Source organism: Balaenoptera ricei, chromosome 16, assembly GCF_028023285.1.
Source record: "Balaenoptera ricei isolate mBalRic1 chromosome 16, mBalRic1.hap2, whole genome shotgun sequence".
Lineage (NCBI taxonomy): Eukaryota > Metazoa > Chordata > Mammalia > Artiodactyla > Balaenopteridae > Balaenoptera > Balaenoptera ricei.
In genome coordinates, this window is record NC_082654.1 from 57,554,867 (window position 1) to 57,579,749 (window position 24,883).

General features: G+C 50.1%; 1 protein-coding gene across 16 annotated transcripts in view; it reads left to right on the plus strand.

Annotated features, from left to right (window-relative positions):
• KCNMA1 (potassium calcium-activated channel subfamily M alpha 1) overlaps nucleotides 1-24,883 on the plus strand; it is a 786,057-nt gene that overhangs the window by 26,396 nt on the left and 734,778 nt on the right. For 3 of the 16 annotated variants that reach the window (XM_059899175.1, XM_059899174.1, XM_059899172.1), the window contains exon 1: nucleotides 1,769-2,452. The exons of 1 other annotated variant lie outside the window; for it this stretch is intronic. In XM_059899175.1, coding sequence (XP_059755158.1) covers nucleotides 2,081-2,452 — 372 coding nt within the window. In that variant the 5' untranslated portion in view covers nucleotides 1,769-2,080. Of the gene's footprint in view, nucleotides 1-1,745; nucleotides 2,453-3,124; nucleotides 3,576-24,883 lie in introns of those variants that run through there. 12 more of the 16 variants (XM_059899169.1, XM_059899170.1, XM_059899179.1 and 9 more) reach the window with 8 other exon arrangements.

Sequence of the window (24,883 nt, forward strand, 5' to 3'; positions counted from 1 at the left end):
TGGATGTGTGTCCTGAGCCCAGTGAATGTACTCTGAATCAAGCAGGAGAAGGAAGCTTCAGACATCCCCTTGAGCTTCTCTGCCCAGCTTGGCCTCCCTTGCCCCATCCTCCCCTGCATCCTACGGCCTCCAAGGGCAAGGGGAGGGGCTGAACTCTGGCTCAGGCAGAAACAGCACAGGCCTATACAGTGAGGATGCTAAGTTGGCCTTCACCACAGAAAGGCCTGAAAGCAACCCGAGAATTCCAATTAGGCTTAAACTAATGAGCTGGAAACTTTGGGGAAACCACTGTGGGCAATGAGGGGAGAATGTGATCATCTTCCTTTTAATTAGTGCTGGAAAAACTTGTGGTCCAGCTGGTAGCATAAGGAAGGGCAGTGTCCAGAGGGAGCAGAGGTTGAGAGAATCAGAAGGGGGATTTCCCCTGGTGGTTAGGGAGAGGCTGCTGAACAAACCCAGACACCTTCTTCACCTCTAAGTGGGGAGGACAGAAGACCCTAAATGGGGAAAGGTGGGCTTTAATGGAGCTTGGAGCTGCCCTTCTCACACGATGGAGTCTGAGGCTGAATAAAAGGGGAGTGACATTAGGGAACTCTGTTGTCTATAGGAGTTTTCACTGTCCCTGAGGTCAGGTCTGCCCTGCCCATCTTTGCCTACTGTCTTAGGCAGCCTCTGTCACTTAATAAGGAAAAGGCAGAAAAACCACCTGCTGCTGTCAAAGGCCACAGACCACCTGCCAGGCCCCTGCATGGCCCTGCTTTCCAGAACACAGGGGGCACTGGGGCACCTAGGAAGGCGACAGGGAAGAGCGACAGGGGTTGGTAGGGGTCGAACGAGGGTGTGTATCCTGGAGAAGGGTCCTCCTCACTCCCGAAGCCCGAGGAGCTTGGGGCGTCCGGCCTGTGCAATCAACAGCTGGTCACTTCTCCCCTCCCCACTGGGGGCTCCTGTGGGAAAAATGGCCCGCCAACGTCGCCCGGCCATCCTCCTCGGGTCCCCCAGGGCGCTCGGCTGGGGGCGCAGCACCTTGGAGAGAGATGTCGGGTCCCGCGCCTGGATTTGGGGCTCTCTACCTTTCGCACTGCGGCTCAGGGGTGCGTGCCAGGCTGTCGCCAAGGGGTCTGCCGGCACCCTGCCCAGCTCGGAGCCGAGGCGAGCCAGCGCGGCGAGCCTCCTCCCCTCCCGTTCGGGCGGCCTGAGCCCGCGCCCGCTCCAGTTGCTGCAGCTGCTGTTGCTGGCGGCTGCGGGGAGCGCGGGGCGCGCGCAGGAGAGGCTCGGGCGGCGAGGACGGGGACGAGGAGGAGCCTGAGGAAGCGGGGAGGAAGATCGAGCGAAGGCCGAGGAGGCTCAACGGCGTGGCGGCGCGGCTCGGGGATCCCGGGAACATGGGCTAGCGGCGGTGGCGGCGGCGGCGGCGTAGGCGGGCCGGGCCGGGCGCGGTGAACCTGCAGCGGCCCGGCGCACACCGGGGCGGCGAGCGGGAGCCGAGCGCAGCCGAGAGAGGAGGGCTGGCGCGGGGGCGCCCGGCAGGGGGCTGATGAGACATTATTAACGAGTCGCCGCCTAATAAGCCCAGAGCGGCGGCGTAGCGGCGCGGGCTGCGTGCGGGGAGGGGTCCCGGGCCGGAGCGCGCGGCGCAAACGCGTGGCGCACCGCGGGCGGGCGGCGCGGCGCGGCGCGGAGGGCAACCGAGCCGGCGCGCAGAGCCGGGGCGGGCCAGGGGGCGGCCCGCGGCGCCCCCTCGTTCTCGGCGCTCTGGGCCCGCGCAGCCCGGGGCTAGCGGGGCTCGGGCCGGGGAGGGGAGCTGCCCGCGCGCTCCGTCCCCCTCCCCCCTGGGCGGGCGGGCCGGCGGCCGGGGGGAGGGCGGGCGGCGGCGGCGGCCCGCTGTATATATCTCCGCGCACCCCGCCAGGTCGCGCACAGCTCCCCGAGCCCAGGCGCCTCCCCGCCCCCTCCCCGTGCTCCGCGGCGGCGGCGGCGGCAGCAATAGCAGCAATATGGCTGTTGATGGGTGTTCGGGGTGGCGCTGGCGGCGGGAGGAGCTCCCCCGAGCCCCTGCGCCGGCTGCCCGTTGCTAGCTATGGCAAATGGTGGCGGCAGCGGCGGCAGCAGCGGCGGCGGCGGTGGCGGCGGAGGCAGCGCTCTTAGAATGAGTAGCAATATACACGCGAACCATCTCAGCCTAGACGCGTCCTCCTCCTCCTCCTCTTCCTCCTCCTCTTCTTCCTCCTCCTCCTCTTCCTCCTCGTCCTCGGTCCACGAGCCCAAGATGGATGCGCTCATCATCCCGGTGACCATGGAGGTGCCGTGCGACAGCCGGGGCCAGCGCATGTGGTGGGCTTTCCTGGCCTCCTCCATGGTGACTTTCTTCGGGGGCCTCTTCATCATCTTGCTTTGGCGGACGCTCAAGTACCTGTGGACCGTTTGCTGCCACTGCGGGGGCAAGACGAAGGTAACGCGCGCCCCGGCGCCTCCCCCCTGCGCCAGCCCCGCCGCTTCTCGGCGTCCCCTGCAGCCCACCTCCTCGCTTCTCACAGCGCCGTGCCTCCCTCCATCCCTGCCTGCCTTCCCCTCGCCGCCTTCCCTTTCCCTCCGCTCTCCTGGCGCCCGCCTATTGGGGCTTCGGGCGGCGCGCCGGGGGTGAGGAGTTGCCCCCAACCGGTGCGCTCCGGGACGCGGACGCCCAATCCCGTCCCCTTGTTTATTGTAGGGTTGTTTGTGGCTGCGGCTGGGGCCGGGGTGGGAGGTAGGGAGAGCCGACCCGGCGGGCACCGAGCAAGCTAGGGGCCGCTCGGTGCGCGTTCCGCGGGGCTCACCTGCCCGGGCTCGGCTCCTTGTGGTGGGCGAGGGGGAGCACGTCAGCCCGCACTTTAGAAACCTGTTGGGGAGATGAGTTCGTAAAATCAGAAGGGCAGGAAAATCCTTTGGGAAAGGGAGGACATCTTTTGGACTAGGGAATCCCAGGGGAGGAACATGACCAGAGGACGGGCGGGGGACCTGGAGGGGCGAGAGAAAGTTGGGGAGATGCATGCCAGTTTTGGAGGCAACCCGCGGATGCTGCCACTTTAGGAATGTGGCGAGGTCGCAAAACTGATGTCCCCTCCTTCTCCGACTCTTGGAACAGATTCCCACCCCCACCGCAAGTTCTTCGGCATCTGTATTCTCACCCCCCTGCCACCGCCTTCAGGTCCCCGGAAGTGCCCCCGGCAGCGTGGAGCTAGAGCGGGAGGTCCGCCCGAGAGCCCGCCGAGGCCGAGGTTTTCACGCGAGCCTTGTCCCCGACGCTTTTGAGGTGGCTGGATGTCGGCTTAAGCTATTCCTGGCGCAGAGACGCCCACCAGCACCGAGGCTCACTACACCTTATGTTTGGTTGCTAGGCTGACTGCCTGGTCTGTCGCCGTCGTGGCCCTAGAGATGTCTTCTTCCACCCCCTGCCCCTCACCCCACTGGCTGAAGGTGTGAGGTGGCGGGCAGTTTTTCATAGAAAACTGCAGGATAAAAAAGAAAGGACTGGAAAAAAGAGTGACCAAGCTGTTTTCTGTTTGACTGATTTTTAACCTAGGGGACTAACCAGCGCCAGCATTTTCAGAGGGAGGGGAGCTCAGAGGGGGATAGGGAACAGTGCAAGGCCGTGGCACATCTCGGTGGGAATGCTCACACCTTTTCTAATAAAGTTAATCCGAGGACACCTCAAACTTCCACGGGGCACAGCAACTTGTAGCAGCCTCCTTAATTGCTACGGGGAGGGAGGAGGTAAGATGGGGGCTATGGGTGACACACAAGGGTGAAGGGAAGCTTTCTCTCTTTCTCCTGATCATTAATTATACATTGTGTTGGGTGCTGGAGCTCAGCTGTGTTTTGTGGTAGCACATTTGTGTTTTGGAAAATACTGGTGTGTTGGAAATAAGGGAGAAAAATAAAAGCCATCATTCGCTTCCTCCTCCTCCTACTTCTCCGGAGACCTCCAGATGTTAGTCAGTCAGTTTCCTCTGGAGTTACCTTCTTGGCCTTAGCAGTTTCTCCTTACTTGTCAAGGTGGAAAACCACCCACATTCCAGAGAAGCCATTAGGTTAAGCAAAATCCTAACCCTGAGACCCCCTAGACCCAGCCCCTTGCCTAGCCCTCCTGACCAGTGCTTATTCATATAGTCTTCTTAGTCACGCATTCCCTCTCCTCTGCCTCCCCACCAGTCTTTAGTCTGCGAGTGTTTTTCCTTTACTGAGATTCCGTGCTACCCTTAGAGGAAAGAGAACTTGTAGTTGCATGCATCTCAAACGTTTTCTAGACTGAGTGATTTTGGGGAACTTTTTAACGACCTCCTTATCCTTCAGGAACTGGGTAGGCTTGATCATAATGAAAACTTTTTTTTCAGTGAGTCAAAATAAGTTTCAGTGCTTTTGTGATCCTGGGGTTTTAAACACAGCTTCTAAAGTCTTTTTACTCTAGGGGGTACATCAGTGCTATTGCAGTGCTTCTGATGAAATGCTGATTGGATCGTTCACATAAAGAGTCTCTTTCTTAAATGATGACCAAGCATAACCTCTGTAGGTTTTCTCAAGAAAATACATTTTTGGCAATGATCATTAGAAAAAAAACAATGCCTATATATTAGGCTATATTTTGTAGCTCCAAGACATGCCGAGTTGACTAAACTGGAACTTTCTACAAAGAATCATCTGGGACAAGAGATGCTTGCGGTTGGTTGGGAAGATGTGAGGCCAGTAGAGAATGAGATCATGTCACTTTTGGTACCATTAGAGTCCCCTTTAAAACATGCCCAGAATCTCGTAATACTTGCCCCTTGATTTGCTCAGTTAAACAGTGTGTGTAGCCATCTCATTTTGCCCAGTAGTAGTTACTTAGGCCTTTTATAAGCTTTTCTTTTTTTTTTTTTTTTTTTTTAAATATATATATATATATATACTCAAGGATATTTATTGGAGCACTTTTTTTTTTTTTTTTTCCTACTTTATTTATTTATTTTATTTTATTTTTGGCTGTGTTGGGTCTTCGGTTCATGCAAGGGCTTTCTCTAGTTGAGGCAAGTGGGGGCCACTCTTCATCGCGGTGCGGGGACCGCTCTTCATCGCGGTGCGCGGGCCTTTCACTATCGCGGCCCCTCCCGTCGCGGGGCACAGGCTCCAGACGCGCAGGCTCAGTAGTTGTGGCTCACGGGCCCAGCTGCTCCGTGGCATGTGGGATCTTCCCAGACCAGGGCTCGAACCCGTGTCCCCTGCATTAGCAGGCGGATTCTCAACCACTGCGCCACCAGGGAAGCCCAAGCTTTTCTTTCTACTCTTGAGGTCTGTATTTTTACTGCAATCATTCTTTTTTTTTTTTTTTTGTCCTTCATTCTTTTTGCTTTCCAAGTATTTGGTAGTCATCAAGACGCTGTTCAGAAGAATTCATTTGGCTTCAGTTTGGAATAATTATTTTAGCGTTGGGTTTCTCAAGCAAACTAAGGCTGCTTTTCCTTAGTATTCTACCAGGCCTCAGATATGTTCACCCTGATCCTGGTTCAGCCCCAAGATGGTTTGACCCGGAGCTAGGGTCCAGAGGAAGGCTGGTCTTTTTAGCATCTGAAATTCTAGGGGTATAAGTTTCAGCAGGAGCTCCAGAATCACAAGCATTTGGCCTCTGGGACTGCACCATCCTTTTTGATCAAAGGAACCTGAAACTGGATGTACATCATGAGGCATCTCATCCTTAGTTCCTCTGGCCTCCGAATCTCATATCGTGAATGACTTTACTATTCTGAAAAGAATAGTTATGTGGATTTCTTTAGGAAATAAAGAAGAAAGAGAATCTCATTTTCCCCCAGTTGAGAATTTGGGCACAGTCATTCCAGTACTGTATTCTTTGCTGTACTTTTTCACATCATTGTTTCTTTCTCTGTTGGGTTTCATCAGAGCCCTCTCTTTACTTGGCCGTGACATTTCAAGGTCTAAGCCAGTCGTAGACTGTGGTGAACAAGGAGCAGCTCTGGCAGCCTGAATAAGGTTGTGACCTTGAAGAAGTAGTTTAACCTCTCTGGTCTCTTTCCTGGTGTGTAAAATGTGGGATTGAATTCTGTGAGTGCTCATGTCCCTTGCTGCTCTGGGACTCAGTGGAAGACAGTAGAAGGAGTCGGTGATCTGTGGGTAAAGTTTCTAGCTCAGAACATGTTCTGTAACTCTCCAGCCTCGGAGTGCTTCTGTGTCTTTATTCCCATCTTCTGCTCTTCCTCCAGCCCACAGTCTGCTTTTCTTTAAATGCCTGGGGAAACTGAGGCCAGCTTCCTATGGAGCTGTGGTTTACTGGGGGTCATAGACTCATCCTGGTCTCAGCTGGAGCTGTCCTCCCTGTAGAAGTTTGGGCTTGATTAAGGTTGGTCTGCATATAATGAATTACGGAGGTTTGTCTCCATGGCTGTGTCTGAGAAAACAACACGTTTTCTCTGTTAGACTCGTGACTAATATAAACATCAGATCCCATTACGGCTTGGTAATTACCCAGGGTCTGGCCTGACACATCATCCAATCAGGGCTGGAACTTCAGTGCCTCAGAATTCTTGATTCCAGATTGGCCCTGGTGCCTCATCTCATCCTGGAGATAGTCTGCATCGGACGACCTTCAGATGCTCCTTCGGATCACTTAGGGGGGCCTTGGAGAAGTGCTCAGGTCCCAGGCACAGGGGAGTTCCAGGTGACCTTCCCTTGTCCTGAGAACTTTTGCTTCTTGTTCCTGGCTCTCCCTGTGGAAATGCACACTTTTGTAGAGATGCTGCAGTGAGACAGACCCAAGTGCAAATCATGGATTCCACAGTTGTTAGCTGGGCATCTGTGGCTGGCAGCCCTGTTAAGCATGGTTTCTTCACATGTAAGAAGAGCGTAATGATGCTTACTTTGTAGAATTCTTTTTTTTTTTTTAACATCTTTATTGGAGTATAATTGCTTTACAATGGTGTGTTAGTTTCTGCTTTATAACAAAGTGAATCAGTTATACATATACATATGTCCCCATATCTCTTCTCTCTTGCGTCTCCCTCCCTCCCACCCTCCCTATCCCACCCCTGTAGTATTCTTATAAGGAGTGACAATGTTGGGTATACAGCACCCAGGAAATGCCTGGCACTTAGCAGGCCTGTAAATGGGAGCTATCATAGCTCCACAAAGTGGCAGGTTTTAAATTTTCTCCTTGATTCCTTGAACTTCTGGCCCTGGAAGGGCACAGACTACGACAAATAGAACTTTTGGACCAAAAGGGACCTCTAGACCCTGGAGTCAGTTGTCCTTGGGTCAAACAACCAGTTAGGGTCAGATTGAGATTTGGGCTCCTAGCTCTTGGCTGTTGCAAGGCTGGCAGGTCGGGGAAGGGCAGCCTGGGAAGGCTCCATGGCCGAGGGCTTGGCAGGATGGCTAGTGCTCTGATGGCGGGCAAGTCAGTGGGTGAGCATTGTCATCGTGGGGCTGCAGGAGCTGCAGACCTAGCAGAAGTGGAAGGTTCGGTGGGCAGGTGTGGCTGTCTAATGTCCCTTGAGAAAGGATGAATTCCACCCCTGTTCTCCCCAGTCCAGAGCCCACAGACCTGTTCCCCGGACGATGTAACAGTTTCCCCGCCAGGGTGCTCTCTACTCAGACCAGCTTTACCCTGACGGCCTCCAGAGTAGTATTTCCCCAAGTGGGTTCTGTGGAGCACTTGCCCTTGCAGTTCATGCGCTGGGAGAAGCCCCAAGGGAGAGGAATTGGTTAAACTGCTCTTGGCCGTGCTCACTTTGAGCAGCAGGGCCTAGATGTCACGCTCGCCGTGTAGCACCCAAAGGTCAGCCTGGGACCTTGGGCAAGGGCTTCACCGCTTTGTGCCTCAGTCTCCTCATCTGTAAACGGGGGTCCTAGTAGAGCTCAGCCCTTTGGGGTAGGTACTCTCAGGGACCCCACTTTATAGCATTTCCTAGGAGGACACTGGTGACCGCAAGCTATGCGCTGGCCCTGTTTCCGGGTGCCCAGGGGCCTTGTCCAGACATGCATCAGGAGGAAAGCAAGAGCTGCCCTTGTGTTTGGCCTGGGGGAGAAAGGATTCCAAGGGCAAGGCTCACCATTATCTTCTTCCCTGGATGGGGACATTCACTGTGTGCCTGGTACAGAGAGTGCTTGCTTTGGGTATCTCTTTCTGACCAGGGCAAGAGGAGCCTGGTGCTGAGGCAGTCAGGTTGGCATTAGACTCCAATGCCAGGGCCTCCTTCCCAATGTGGGCAGCAGCGGTGTCCCAGCTCACCGTGACCGTGGCCGTGCTAGCCTGCGAATCACAGCAGCCAGCTCCACCTTCCTGCGACTTCAGAGCTGTGGAGCCCCTGCAAGGACGCCTCTGTGGTTCCGGTGAGAAGGGCTGTGTTGGTGCCGTGACGCCGCAGCTCCTGGAGCCCTGCGGGGAGCACTGGTCTCCATGAGACCTGCTGGGGGGTCAGGCAAGGTCAGCGTCCCGCAGGACCTCTGAAATCACACAGCCTTTCTGTGCACAGCAGGGAGCAGATCAAGAGAGTGCCCTTTTTTGAGATGCTTCTGAGTGGGTGGAACCCTGGCCCTGGGCACATGGAGAAGGAAGCTCGGGGGCTCCAGCCTGAGAGGCAGGGGTGTCCCAGCACTCCGGGGAGAAGGCTCAAGGGATGTTCAGTTGGGGTATTACATCTCTCCCTCCCATGGCCAGAGAGCATCTAGTCCGTCTACTCCTGGGGCCTCTCGCACCTTTACATGCACACGAATCACCTGGAGAGCCATTAAAATGCAGATTCTGATTCAGAAGGTCCAGGGTGGGGCCTGAGACTCTGCATTTCTGACAAGACACAGGTGATGCCGATGCTGAGCGACCGTGCTTTGAGAAGCAAGGATCTGGTCCCTGCCTCGGTCTACAGGCCGTCCCTCTCTGAAGACAGGGCTATTTTTAAATATGGAAATTCTCAGCTCTTCAGCAGTTGGGAGGGATGAGAAGAGGAAGGTTCCCTGTGCCAGGACAGCCAGGTGGAGAAAACTCGGCTCAGGCCTCTCCGCGCTGCTGCAGTTCAGTCTGGGTGCTCCCTGCTGAAGCTGATTGCGCGGGTGTCTGCTCCCTAGGAACCCACAGCGCTGTTGGTTTGGGTTTGGGTTGTGGTGACCAGAGCAGCATCCTGCAGATCTATGGGGGTGTGGTCTGTACGTCGCCCATCAGCCTGTGGGCTCTCCCTCGCGCCAATGGGTCACGCCGCAAGGGGACTTTCCGCAGTCCCGGATGGCAACTCAGCCAAACCACCTTCTTGCAGAATTAGAGGCTCGTGGTGGAGCCAGGGCTGCACTGTGGCGATGCTCCGGGAAGCCAGCTGTTGGCCGCTCCCTCCGGACTGTTTGAAGTCAGCAGGCAGTAAAACTGCCAGCCTGATTTTCCATAGGGACCTCGGTGGGCTTTTCCAAACGGAGGGTGCAGTGTGAAAGGATTGGGCTCAAGAACTGATCACGGACTGGGAAGAGACGTGCGGCACTGTGCTGTGCCACCCTCCAGTGGTACTTCTCGAGAATTCCAGCAGATGAAACTGGAAGTAGCTCCTTTTCTCAACATACTGTCAGGGTTTTCACAGCTCATACTGTCAGGGGCTTTTTCCTGGAGATGTGCTTTTTGGGTTGTTCCATCGTCAAAGGGGAGAACCTGGAATAAACATTTATCATGAGCATCGTCAGCTTAAATGAAGGCCTTAGCATGATGCCTGGCACACAGTAGGTCCCCAATAAATCTTGTGGTTATTAGTGTTGTTGTTTTGGCTTTTATTACATAGGGAGTGCATCCTCTGTTCCAGGAACCAAGCTAGGTGCTAGGGATAAAAATAAGACCCAGTTTGTTTGATGGAAGGGACGGAAAAATTCAGTTATCTTCTCATGGGGTATGCACATGTCTGGTCTCCAAGTTGCCTCAAACCCCCTGAGGGCAGTAACTGAGTCATACAAATACAAGCACAGATATATGTTGGGAGGGCCCTTTCACAGTGGTCTGTGGGAGGCTGCGTGGGAATGTTGTAGGTGCAAATACATTTTGCTGCTCTTTTGGGTAATTTGTTAGAAGCTATGGAGAAACTCTGGGTGAAGGGGATGGGCTTGAGTCATTTCTGGATTTTAATTATTCATACCACACCAGTCTCCCCTGACCGGTGGGTAACAAGAATTTGTTCACGATGAGCACTTGTTCATGAGGTGGATGAGTCAGGCGGGGGGGCAGAAGGATAGCTTCAAAAGAATGGCTGCTCGAAGATGGAATTTGCTTTGTTTTTGGCATTATTTGGGGCATTATGTCTAATTGCCAATTTGGAAATGTAATTGGCACTCCAGGTCCGGAAGGGATATACTTCACGTTGTCAAGCCGAGCCTCCGAATCATCTCCCCATAAGATCTCATTACCTGTATGACTAATGCTTCTTTACATGGCCAAAAGCGAAATTATTTAAAACATCTCATTTACTTGGTATTCTTTATGCTGTTTCATTGGCCTCCCTACCAGGTTTTCCCGGGGGCCAGATCCAGTTGACGCTGGGTATTTCGAAGGTAATTAACAGGAACGCCTGTGTTCCTTCCTTCTGTTCTTCATCCTTTCCTTGATTTCCTTTCTTTCCTGGTGATTCCTGCCAAGTCCAGGAGCAGAGGGACTGAAGTTTGCAGGTTAGCGGACAACAAATAGAGGCTTGATCTCGCGAGATGAGAAGCACGTGGAATTGTGACGTCATAGGGGCAGAAAGGTGCTTTGGGGTCGGGGTCCTACCTCCTCCCCAGCGCCAGTGCTGGAAGCCCTCGGCCCCATCTCCAGAAGGGACAGGGCTGTTCATGGTCTTCTGAGGCCACCATTCCATGGGGCACAAACCCACCTAAGCATGAATGGAAAGGTCTTTCTCCTTGCACTAGCCCCTCTTTGCTTCTCGGCTGTTTCTAGGACACACAGAACATGTCTTGGTAGGTGATAGATTTCAAATTCTAAATCCGGCCCAAGAAGGCCCAGAGCTGGGTGGGGTTTAAGTGTCAGCAATGTTCTTGAGATGTAGAATGCCCTTAACTTTTGTTGCTACCGTGCAAACCACCTTCTTTTTCTCTCTCGTGACTGCCCGATGTCCTTCTTCTCCAGAGGCGGTGAGGTTTCCCCGTGCCCTCTTCCCCAGGGTTTACACAGCAGCCCATCCTGGCTGTTGGTTCTGGTCGTTTGTCCTGTGCAATGTGTCAGGTCTTGTCCGAAGCTGTGGGTGAGGATTTGGCCATCCCTGAGCCATTGGGTCGCCTCTTTGTCACTGGAATGTGCCCAGTGATTCCAAAGTTCAGCTTCTTTCAGAGTTTAGTGCTGGGCTTGGCTGAGAGCAGATGTGATTTGGGGGCAATACCAGGGATCCAGATGTAGAGTGTAGATCCTTTGTTAAGAAGCCCGCATTGGACTCTGCTTTCTAGGTGTTGGCTCTTCCCAAAGGAGAGAAAACAGACAGTGATCTTGAGCTTCTTTTTGGATCATTTAAATACAGCTGCTCCGAGAGTTGAAGATTATTCCTCTTCAACTGCTCATCTTATCTCTTCTCCTCTGGGCTTCTATACACTACTGCTGCCATTTCTCCTATTTTGCTGAGCAGAAAGAAACCAGAAAAGAAAGAGAAAATACAAGAGGGGAGGGTGAGGGAGGGCAGCGGGGAGAGGGAGATGTTCACACAAAGAAAAGTAGAATTTCTCGTCTGGGAGCTGGAGGTTGGATAAATACATAATTGGATGGATTTTGTTTTTAGTCCCTTCCCCTTTGTCTTAATGAATAAATCATGACAAGTGACCTCATGCTTAAGGTGTGCAGCATTATATAAAGACCAGTGGAAAGAGTGCTTTCCCTTTTGGAAGAGTTTAGCTTTTCAAGTGAGTTCCCTCTAATGAACTGCTAGCGTGGGGCCTGTGTGGCCCTGTGGCCCAGACACCAGGGGTTATAAGGTTTCTGGGGGCTCTTCCTCTTCGTATACCTGTTTATGCAGGAGCAGAATTCTTCTCTTTGGGAGAAATTGCTGCATGAGTTTGTTTTCCCTTTACGTGACTTTGGAAAGTAGACTTTTTGTGGCTCTGGAAGGGGAAAAAGTAGATGCACAATGATTAGCGAATGGAGAACTGAGACAAGGGCCCTTAAGGCTCGGAGGAAAGATCTGGAAGATGAGAGGGTTTATCTGAGGGCTGGGGATTTTCACGACCAACATTAGCTGGCCACCGCTTAATACATTGTTTTTCTTCTTTGTGCATCTGGGAGCACTTTCCTCCTAGTGCTTAGAGGAATTGCTTTAGCTACCCATAACTTACGGCCGTTTCCCTCATAGATTGTGGCAGCCACAGCTGAGCAGGTGGTAAGACTCTTGAAGAGTATAGGAATGGTGTCTCCAGCTGAACCCATAAGAGAAGTCAATAATTCGCCTGTCTTAAAAAAGAAATCCATTTCTTACGTTCATGTGCAACCCTATTTTCCCCGTAAGATTTCTTTTTCAATTTGCGTTTTACACTTTTGTCCTTAATCCTAAGTGTATATATATTCACTGTAGAAAATGTAGGCAAGACAGAGAGGTGTTTAAAGAAAAAAAGGACACCTCACACCCACCAGGATGGCTACTACATCAAAACCCAGAAAACAGCAAGTGTTGATGAGGATGTGGAGGAATTGGAACCCTGGTGCACTGTGTGTGGGAATGCACCATGATGCAGCTACTGTGGGAAACAGTATGGTGGTTTCTCAAAAAAATTGAAAATAGAACTACCATATGACCCAGCAATTCCACGGCTGGGTACATATCCAAAAGAAGATACTTGCACATCCCTGTTCATAGCAGCATTATTCGTAATAGCCAAAAGGTGGAAGCAACCCAAATGTCCATCGATGGATAAATGGATAAACAAATGTGGTATTTACCTGCAGTGGAATATTATTCATTTGGAAAAAGGAAGGAAATTCCGATGTGTGCTACAACACGGATGCACCTCGAGGACATTTTGCTAGGTGAAATAAACCAGTCACAAAAGGACAAATACTGTGTGATCCTACAATACTTATATGAGGCACCTAGTTGCACAGACACAGAAGTAGAATGGTGGTTACCAGGGGCTGGGGGAGACGGGGGGTTGTTGTTTAATGGATATAGAATTTCAGTTTTCCAAGACGAGAAGGTTCTGCACAATAATATGAATACACTTAATACTACTGAACTGTACACTTAAAATGGTTAAGATGGTAAGTTTTATGGTATGTCTATTTTACCACAATTAAAATTTTTTAAAAAAGGAAAAAAAATCCCTCTAAAACCCACTTCCTGGAGATGACTATCATTATCTTCAGACACATTCTTCACCATGGTGCTTGTGTTTGTTGGTGGGGCAGCTGATTTCTTTCCTCTGAGGATTGGTAAATGGCAGTCCCAGGAGAAGTGCCCCCCAGCTGGCCTTGTTTGATTTAGATGGTACCCACAGTGAGAGAAGAAGAACAGACTGAACAGTGTTTCTGCCCATCAAGTCTGGTTTGATGGTGTGTGAAGTTAAAGGACCACTGGATTTTTGATTTTGACATATGAGTAGTTACGGTATCTTAGGCAAGTGATTGTCTCTGGGCTCCAGTTTTCTCATATGTAACATGCTCTCTGATTCAGTGATTTCAATATACAGCCATTTCTTCAGTCAGATTTCAAAGCTATCATTTTTACCTGATAAAGAACCCAAGACTAACTTACTCAAGGCAGTGGGCCCAGGGAGTAGTTCTGGTGCCTCTGTGAATCCCAAGAGTGAAATTTGATTGACATGTCCCCAGAACTTCCATATTGACTTCAATGAGGTGGCATATTTAAGAATTACAGTCTGGGGACATGGACCCCATTGGAGATACAGTCAAACTTGTCATTAAAAAAAAAACAACTCAAATAGTTTTCTGTGACTGTGCTACTACTTTTTTTTTTTTTAATACATTTATTTATTTATTTATTTATTTGGCTGCGTTTGGTCTTCGTTGCTGTGCGCGGGCTTTCTGTAGTTGCAGTGAGCGGGGGCTACTCTTCGTTGCGGTGTGCGGGCTTCTCATTGCGGTAGCTTCTCGTTATGGAGCGTGGGCTCTAGGCACGCGGGCCTCAGTAGTTGTGGTACGTGAGCTCCGTAGTTGTGGCTCACAGGCTCTAGAGAGTAGGCTCAGTAGTTGTGGCGCACGGGCTTAGTTGCTCCGCAGCATGTGGGATCTTCCCGGACCAGGGCTCGAACCCGTGTCCCCTGCATTGGCAGGCGGATTCTTAACCACTGCGCCACCAGGGAAGTCCCTGTGCTATTACTTCTAATGACATGGCCGCACCACTATTGAGGTTTTAATTTTAATTTCTGGTGTGGGGGAAAGGTTGAAAAGGTCTTGGATTATAGACTAGACTATAAACAGTACACTATGATAGGTTGGCTTTGTTGAGGTTGGGAATAAAAAGAAACATCTGATTAAAGAGGAGGTCATGCAAATCCACTTACTTTTGTGTTTTTCCTTAACTCGCCCCAAAAGGCAACCCCAGAGCGAGAACGTTCATCACAGCCCTGTTCCACGAAGCACTCCAGCTGCCAAAATCAGCAATAAGATGACCACAGTTTCTGTGGCAAAGGAGAGGGTATCTGATGGGGTCAGTAACTTCTGAAATACCTATCTCTCCCGCAAGTCGTAAGCAGCTAGCACATCAGACCTGCTGAATAGTCTCTTAGGTTATATAACATTAATCAGATTATGCTACTGGGGCCATATATTAAATTTCAACTTGTCACAGCTACATTACATTAACACTTCACAGATCCACAGAGTGCCAGGTAGTTTTTGGGTGTTACTGAGCAAATTGGTGATGATGGTCGGACTTGACGAGGCCCAGACAAAAAATACTTCCTTAGATTTTCTGTATTGTAGTTTAACTCTTATTGGAGGGTGCAGACATCCTGCAAGTATTCCTTACAAAATGAACTAAAAATTTAAGAACGTAGTTTTTGTATCTGCAGGACCGAACAGTTGATTTATGGCCATGAACCAGATAGGACAGAGATTTTTGAAAACTCTGGGAAGCTTTTCATTTTCCAGCGACAGGCAATGCAAGCACTCTGTTCTTAATTGGTCCCTTCTTTAAGTCAGGAGCTGAAATGTCATCATGCAAATCTCTCCTGAGTTGCATGGAAACTAATAAAATCACGAAGATTTCTATTTGTACTCTATGAACACAGACTGTAATGAAACTGAAACAGCTATCTCCAGGGATGATGCTGTTTAAATGCTAGGCAAGGCTTGACGGCAATTTTAATGGTGAAAAGAGAAGCCAGCAAGTGAGCGCTTCCGTTCTTTCCTCCCTGCCCCACCAGTGACTTTTCATCCCTGCTTCTCTTTGCTTCCTGACCTCTGAAAGAATTCGCTTAAAACAGAGACCAGTAGGGCTTCCCTGGTGGTGCAGTGGTTAAGAATCCGCCTGTCAATGCAGGGGACACAGGTTCGAGCCCTGGTCCGGGAAGATCCCACATGCTGCGGAGCAACTAAGCCCACGCTCTAGAGCCCACAGACCACAAGTACTGAGTCCACGCACCACAACTACTGAAGCCCACGCGCCCTAGAGCCCGTGTTCCACAACAAGAGAAGCCACTGCAATGAGAAGCCCACGCGCCGCAACGAAGAGTAGCCCCCACTCGCCGCAACTAGAGAAAGCCCGCGTGCAGCAGCGAAGACCCAACGCAGTCAAAAATAAGTAAAATAAATAAATTTATATAAAAAAGAGAGCTGTAATTGCTAGTACAGCCTGTCTACCACCTGTTTTATTTTATTTTTAAAAAGTATTTATTTATTTGGCTGCGCTGGGTCTTAGATGCGGCTAAGATGCAGTATCTTCTTTGCTGCGTGCGGGATCTTTAGTTGCAGCATGCGGAATCTAGTTCCCTGACCAGGGATAGAACCTGGGCCCCTGCATTGGGAGCACAGAGTCTTAGCCACTGGACCACCAGGGAAGTCCCTACCACCTGTTTTAGAAAACAGCACCTGATTCTCAAACATTCTCTCTTGGCCTTTTCTCTCCCTCTTCAGACATTGCCTTGATCTCCACACTTACTGGCACTTTTGTTTTGCTAAGTCTTTCTATGTGTGAACTGGAGTAACTGGCTTTTTAGGGAAAAAAATTAATAAACTCTTGAAAGTAGTTACTATGCATGAAGCACTCTTTTAAAACTCCTTATGTTTATTATGGTGTTTAAACCTCAACACAGTCCTGTGGCGTGAACACCTTTATGATTCCCAGTTTACAGATTAGAAGACTGAGGCATACATAATACTTTTTTTTTTTTGGATAACAAACTTTGAGTGTTTACTGTGTGTCTTGTAGTTCCTAAGCTCTTTATATTATATAATCCTCACAACAACCCAGTGAAATAGGTGGTATCATCATCCTCCCTTTACAGGACAGAGGTGTGGAGAAGTTGAGTGACTTGCCTAGGGTCACACACTAGTGAGGGCAGAGCCATGTGTAAATCCAGGCACGTGGGCAGTGGAGCTCATGTGTCTAACCACTGCACTGTTCACCTACAATCATACGTCATACCTCCTGTAGTGGTAGGTGGGCTGTGCTCAGCTCATCCCTGCCACGGAGTGAAGGAAACTGAAGACATAGGACTGAGGAGAGGAGTCATTGTGTGGAGACTCAGGCATCCATCCTTAGGTGAGATGTGAGATCCCTTGGACAGGTTCAGAGAGTTCTATACTATCCAGATAGAAACAAACCTTAAAGGTTATCTAGTCCTTTTACTTTCTCTATGCCTTGGTTTCCGTTGCTGGAAAGTAGGTTAATTCACCTTTTCTCTACCTGGTAGGCAGGTGTGCTGTGTGCAGTTGTGCAGGTTGCTCACTGCACAACTGTAGGGCTGCTATGAGATTCACATCAAATAATACATGATTGCATTTTATGAACCAGGGCACATATACTATATCCCTGTGCTGGGGTGGGGGGGTAGGTGGAGGCACAGAACACATATTGGGGTATTTTTCTGAGTATCAGCCTTCCTAGAAGTTTTGGATAAAAACATAGTTTTTTTAAAAAAAATTAATTATTTATTTATCTATGGCTGTGTTGGGTCTTCGTTTCTGTGCGAGGGCTTTCTCTAGGTGCGGCAAGTGGGGGCCACTCTTCATCGTGGTGCACGGGCCTCTCACTATCGCGGCCTCTCTTGTTGCGGAGCACAGGCTCCAGACGTGCAGGCTCAGTAGTTGTGGCTCACGGGCCTAGTTGCTCCGCGGCATGTGGGATCTTCCCAGACCAGGGCCCGAACCCGTGTCCCCTCCATTGGCAGGCAGATTTTCAACGACTGCGCCACCAGGGAAGCCCAACATAGTTTTAATGTTAACACATATATGGAAGATATTAGGAGAGTAGGATGCAGAATTCAAGCGTATTTTAAAAACCTTGAGAGGTGTTTGTGGGGTTATGGGGACACTCATACACAGAAGAGCGCAGAGTAGTGAAATAGTTTTACACCCGCCAGCAAAGGCTTATCAGTAAACTCTGAACCAAGCATCCTAATGTGGAATGATGCCTTATTATTCCCACATGCTATTTGCTCATATCTCAAGCTCCAAAACTGTGTTATTAAAAGAATGGAAATTCTATGAAAAGCAAATAAATATCTCTGAATTCCCTGGTCTGCTATAAATAAAGTGCATTTTGAATGTCGGTGGGACAGAGAATTTAATCTGCACACTGAGAAGGAGGTAGTGGTAGCTTATTCAGTGGTTATGAATCTTTCCCTTAGAAAGATCGATTCTTTGCCCCTCTCCACCTCCACGGCCTGAAAATACATTATTGTATCACATTATGGATTTCTTTCTAGACCATTGGGCATTGCGGCCTTGTGCCTGCCAAACCGCCTGCACAGACTATTTGGTAGCAGAGACGAATGGGTCGGTCCACGAATCTTTATTTGCGTGGCTGTCCTTTGTCCACGCACACAGGGTTGTGTAAGAGATCATTCCCTCCTTGGCAACACCAGTAGCCACATTGCATGATTCCAGGGGCACCATTCACATCACAGCCATGAATGATGCCCCTGGAATTGTGCAGTGTGCAGCTCGCATGTCCACACATGTGACTTTTCTAGACATCTGGTTGGGGGGGTATAATACACTCACACAAGAAATTAAAAATACAGTGCGAGGCCCGTAATTCTTAACGGCCAAACAAGTAAGAGAAACATCAAGAACCTGAGATTCAGGAAAGTTGGAGAACACTGAGAACTGGTCCGAGTGGGGTGGCCAGAGAGAGCCCAATGCGGGTGGGGGGTGTGTGAAAGTGGACCCAGCCTGCCCATCCCTAGGCCCAGCCCCCAGGACAGGCTGTTTCCATGACTTCTGAGCACTGTGACATAGGAGGCCTCCCTGACCCCTATGCTTGTTCTTAGCCTGAGCCTTTGAGAAGGGTGAAAGCTCAGGTGCCAGCCCGTGAGTGTTCCTAAGGTCCGTGGACAAAGAATAACAAGACCCCGAGGATTTGGAGAATTCCTCTGTTGCTAGCCGTGCTATTTTTAGCTCCTTCCCACGGCCCCTGCTGTCCCCAGGTGTTTGTCAGCAGAGCATCCTGTGCCTGCCCAGAGAATGGTAGTGGGAGCCCGGGCCGGCCTGCTAGGCTGCAGCAGTCCAGCTACCAGGCCTAGTGGCCGGGCTGGGTCTCGGAGGCTGGCAGGCTGCTGCAGGGGTGGTTGCACAGCTGGCCTTTCTGCCCGTCGCTGCTGCTGGTTCTGGGTGAGGAGGCTGAGGCGGAGTAACCAGGTCCACAGTTCACCGCTCCTTCCCGAACCCTGGTGCGTTGGACAGACTCACGGGCCTGGTGATGGGCTGGCACGGGCGGGAGCTTCTTCTGCTCTGGAGCTGCCCGACCATGGTTGCAGGGTGCCCAGGCCTGGGCGACATGCCTGGACTGGGAAATGTGGAGATGGTCTAGCCTGTTCCGCGGCTGGTCCAGATGTGGTAGAAGGCTGGTAACGACCTCACGGGTGGCCCGCTCCTTCCCTCCCAACTCTGCACTCTGCCTCCCACGTCCTTCAAGGCTGGCTCATGTGCTGCGAAGGTTAGCTTCCCGGGAAGCCCTCTCTGCTCACCTGAGTCAGGGCTCACCCTTTCCTCTGATACGCCCACCTTGTCCTCTCCATAGGTGTGAGCATTGTCCATCAAATGCTCTCTGTGGACAGAGCTGGTGGTTTTCCTTTTTTGAGCTCCGGTGCCTCCTCCAGGTAGTCCTGGGGAGTGGGCAGTGGGTGTTGGCTGATCAGTAACAGTGTGGCCTTCTCTTGTCTTCAGAGAAGGCCCCCAGTGACCCATGAGCCCTGCTATTCGTGCTCTTGGGTAGTGCTGCCTTTTGAATCAGGGCTGGCTCCGTGACTTGCTCGTAATCAGTAGAATGTGGCGGCAGTGATCCTGCAACTTCCAAGACTAGGTCAGAAGAACCCTTGCAGCTTCCCTCTTGGCCTCTTGGAACACTGGCTTAGGAGAAGCCAGCCGCCATATAAAGAAGTCTGACTCCCCTGAGAGCACCATGTTGTGAGAAGTCCAGGTCACTTGGAGAGGCCTGGAGGATGTGCTGCCTTGTGGGGGGAGAGGGACACTCTCTAAGGAGCACCAAGGCACCGGACGTGGTGGGAAGAGTCCATCTTGAAAGTGAATTGTCCAACCCCAGCTGACATGAATCAGAGCTGAGCCAGCCAGCGCATCCCTCCCTGAATTCCTAAAAAGCATTAACAAACTAAAATGATTGTTTTAAGCCACTGCATTTTGAGGTGATGTGTTATGCAGCAGTAGATGATTAGAACAAATAACTACTATTAAAGGGTGGTCCTTCCACAAGATCTGGCTCTTGCCCTCTCTCTGGGTTCCTCTTAGACTTTCTTCCCAAGCTCCCTGCACCCAGCCATATAGGACTTTCTTCACTTCATTAAACGTTTTGTTTCTATACCTCTGGGCCTTCACACATGCCGTCCACTCGAGCTGGAATTCTCTTTCCTTATCCTCTGTCTCCTGTACCACTTAGCTGACTCCTGTTTATCCAGTGATGTGCTGGTAAGTGTTTAATCTCTAGGAGGGAAGCCCCAATTTGTAGCATTCGTCAGTTCCCATGGTGTAAATACTCTCACCGTGGCTGATTTCAAGATATCAGCATGATGGCACAGAACATGGAGTCAGGTATGTTATCCACGTTGATGTGGAGGCTGAAGCTCACAGAGGTTTACTTTCTTCTGTAAATCATGGGCAGGTACGGATTCTGGTCTGCTTGGCCTCAAAGACCATGCTCTTTCCACTCTCCTCCTTTGTTCTCATGAAGGGCCTGGAGCCCACCATGAGCACAGGTGACACCACTGCTGGGCTGTCCCGTTTCTTCTAGACTAGTGGTCCTTCCATTGCTTCTCTTGAGTTGCTGCTGGCTCTTCCTCGTGCTTTCCACACCTAACCAGTCACAGATGCTAATTGCTCTCTTGGACCATATTATGGTATCTAGATTCTTCTCTGGTGCATGCAGTAGTCATGGAAGCAGTGAGCTAAGAGGGGCCTATGAGTCTACTTTGAGGCTTGATTAATTATGTGTATTAGGCTAGGCCAGCTGCTGTAATAAGCAACCCCAACCTGTCAAGGACTTAATACAGAAGTTTGTGTATTGCTCTTAGAAAGTACCATTGATAGAGTATGTGGAGGTTTGGGAGGATGGGGTAGGGACTTGCTCCAAGCAGTCATTCAGGGTTGGCTCCTTATACCTGTGGACCTGCCATTTCTAGGGGGCCCTGAAGGTCTCTGCTGAATCCCCCGCATCCATCTGACAGATGCGGAATGACAAGTAAGGATCATGAGGTATGGTTCTGTGAAAGTAGTCCTGGAAGTCATTCACATCACTTCTGCCCACACAGTCCAGTGGTCAGAACTCTCACATGGTACCTTAACTACAAGGCATCCTGGGGAATGTAGTGCGCCCAGGAGGAGTAGGAAATGGATTTAGAGAACACCCAGACGGCAGAAGGGGCTCCAGAGTGCCACTGGGTGAGGGCTTTTGCTGTCCGTAGCTGGCTCTGCCATAATGAACGATGACCAGATGACCATGGCCCAGTAGTAACTCTGGATGTTAATACTGAATATTAATATTCAGTGTTAAAATGGAATATTCAGGATAGAATACCGAATATTAACATGGGGTGCTATAAGGCATCACACAACGCTCTTGAGCACTCTACATGCTTTATCTCATGTAATCCTCTCAAAAAGCCTGTGTCGTAGATATTATTTCCATTATCCTCATTTTATAGCTGAGCAAACGCTGTGGCTTGCAGTGGGTATAGCATGTGTCCAAGGGATGTCACTTAGTAAGTGGCAGGACTCCATTCAAACTCAGAATTTTCTGGCTTCAGAGTGTTAACTCTTAGCCACTTCCTAGCTGCTCTGGGGTTCCCTCAACTCTCCCCATTCTTGTCCCTGCCTTCAGCTTGTAAGCTATTCTGCTTCCTAAACACCTTCAGAAACAAAGGGACCAAGGGGCTTAAATGCCTCCTCCCTCCACATCCCAAGGAGAACAAAGAGAAAGGCGTCTTGGCTGTCACCAGGTGGCATTGGCCCTTGTTCTCCACCAGGGTAAGGGGTGGTGTGAATTGACATCCTCCCTGTGATGTGAAAGGATTGTCCTCCCCTCAGCTGTCTCCCGCTTTGAGTCTTACCTTGAGGGGCTCTTTGCCTGGAACATCAAAAGCAGAAGGGGGATGAACGGCAGAGGCTGGTTCCCAGGTCCCTTGCCTTCACCCACCGTGGTGAAGTGCTTCACCCACCGTGGTGAAGTGCTTCACCCTTGGACATGTCACTTCCCTTTAGCCCATTCCATCCAGTTCAGATGTCATGTTTTAGCAGAGTGAGTTCAGGAGTTCACTGCTGAGACAACAGGGGATATCGAATGTGAGTAATAACGTGAGTGACGTGGCAGCTCTTTTAAAACCCAGTGGAGGGAACCCTCTTGCACTGTTGGTGGGAATGTAAATTGATACAGCCACTATGGAGAACAGTATGGAGGTTCCTTAAAGAACTAAAAATAGAACTACCATACGACCCAGCAATCCCACTACTGGGCATATACCCTGAGAAAACCATAATTCAAAAAGAGTCATGTACCACAATGTTCATTGCAGCTCTATTTACAATAGCCAGGACATGGAAGCAACCTGTGTCCATTGAGAGATGAATGGATAAAGATGTGGCACATATATACAATGGAATATTACTCAGCCATAAAAAGAAATGAAATTGAGTTATTTGTAGTGAGGTGGATGGACCTAGAGTCTGTCATACAGAGTGACGTAAGTCAGAAAGAGAAAAACAAATACCGTATGCTAACACATATATGTGGAATCTTAAAAAAAAAAAAAGGTCATGAAGAACCTAAGGGCAAGACGGGAATAAAGATGCAGACCTACTAGAGAATAGACTTGAGGATATGGGGAGGGGGAAGGGTAAGCTGGGACAAAGTGAGAGAGTGGCATGGACATATATACACTACCAAATGTAAAATAGATAGCTAGTGGGAAGCAGCCGCATAGCACAGGGAGATCAGCTCGGTGCTTTGTGACCACCTAGAGGGGTGGGATAGGGAGGGTGGGAGGGAGGGAGACCCAAGAGAGAAGAGATATGGGGATATATGTATATGTATAACTGATTGACTTTGTTATAAAGCAGAAAGTAACACACCATTGTAAAGCAATTAAACTCCAATGAAGATGTTAAAAAAAAACACAAAAAAACCCAATGGACCGGAATGTACGTGTCCAAATGGACAGCATCTCTCATTCCAGTTAGCTCGATGTAGTTAGCAAGAGCATGCCCTCTGGAGCCAGACTTTGTGGGCTTAAATCATAGTTCGCTAGTTGCTGACTTTTAGACCTTTTATGAATTGCCTAAACTCTCAGAGCCTCAGTTTACTCACCTGGAAAGTGGGACTAGTATTAGTAATCACTTCATGGGGTTGTTGGGAGGACAGTGTGTGTTAATTACTTAGAGTAGCATCTGGTACTTCACAAGTGCTAGATAAGTGTTAGTTATTATTGTTATTTCACTTTGGTCGCCTTTGGGAGACTGACTCTCCCTAACATGGACCGTGACAGTCACCTCCTAGGTGGTCACTCTGTTTTCCAGAGGGATGGCTGGCATGTCTGTCCCCCTGCTGGGATGTAGCCTTCCTGAAGTCTGGGACTCTATGCTGTCCATCTTTGCATCTGTGGTGCTTGGGATTGGAGGTCCTATGCAAAAGTTGCCTGAAGTATTGTCCGCATGTTGAGGGCTCCAAGATGACAGGGACCTTTTTATGTTTATCTCCGTTTCATTAGCAACCCACAGCAGTATCCAGCATCACAAAATTCTTCTTGAATAAATGTAGGACTGAACAAACAAATGGTTTCATCCTTACTTGGAAAATGAAGGTCTCTCCTTGGGAACAGGTTGGTGATAGCATCGTTGCGTTCTTTTGAATGTTGCTGGGGTGACATCTCTCAGCATTTGAAAGTCAATTTGATTTTAGAAAACTGTCCAAGGGAGTTTGCAGGCAAGTATAATGAACAAGAGAGGAAGCTAGTGTGGGTAAGGTATTTCCGGTCTCTCAAATGTGTAATTATGATTGCACATAAGAATCTGAAAGTTCTGGGTGGTGTGTAAATTACCTCTGTAGGTGATTTCCAAAGAAAAGTTCTGGAAATGCTTTGAGGTTTGGCAGCATTGGAGCAAATGTGTCATTGCCCCTCCCCCCTCCCCACTGCAGAGGGGCAGCACTCGTTTTGAATGTTAACTTTGGCCTCTTTAAGTTCAGGCTTGTGAACTTTATAGCCTAGCCTTGGAGTTGGACAAAGGTGGGCTTGAATCCCAGCTCCACCTTGCACTACTAGCTTGGTAGCTGTGGACAATTAACCTTGGCAAGCTCACTCTCTTCATCAGTAAAATGTGAGTATTGAAAATACCTGCCACGTAGGGTTTTTTGTGCAGGTTAAATGAGATGATCACCTCGGGCACTTAGTGCCTCTTAGGTGCTTAATAGATGGCTCCTATTATGATAAGATGGAATGTTATTTTGACCCCTCTCCGCGATCCGTAGCCATGGATGAAGATGCCACTGAGATGAGGAGGAAGAGACCATTTGAGGGAGCATGGTAGCCAGGGGCCAGCAGTGAGTACCAAATGAGGGTTGGATGAGGCAATTCCGAGGGTGCCCGGTGTTTTTGTAAGGATTTTGATTTTGCCTCTACGTGTTCTGCCCTGCACCACCTCTTTCCTCAACCTCAGCGGATGGAGATAATAGCAGAGGGATAAAAGGGATGGAAAGTGTTGGAGGGCCCGGAAGGTGTTTCTACCAGAAGGCTGAGGGTCTGCGAAGAGGCTTTTGAGTCTGGTGGGCTCATCTGTCTTCTCTCCTGGGCAACCTTTCCATCCTGTGAATGCCCATAGGGGCCCAGTGAGCTGTGAATGGACCAGGGAACCTTTGGGGCTCTAAGGGCCAAGAAGAAGGCCCTTTTCCAGCCTCAGCCTTCCTGCCGGGGTTACTTGTTATTTGAGTTTCCCCCATTGAGGAACACGTGTTACTGCTGCACTGAGGCAGGCCAGGTGCCTGATTTAAGGTTTACCTGACCTCTAGTATTTGTCCTCAGACTTTTTCCTCCATTGGGGATTATGTGTTCTGAGGCACCAGAAACATCTTTCTGTACACCGAGCTCCTCCAGGAAGACTTCCGGATCATCTTTCTTTCCCCTCCCATGCCCTCTTATCTCAAGAGTATTCTGCCACAGTCACTCAGTTAAGCAAGTAGTTTGTTTTTTGGCAACTTGTCCTACACTGGGGCGGGCTCTGAAGAGGATCCCCCGGACATCA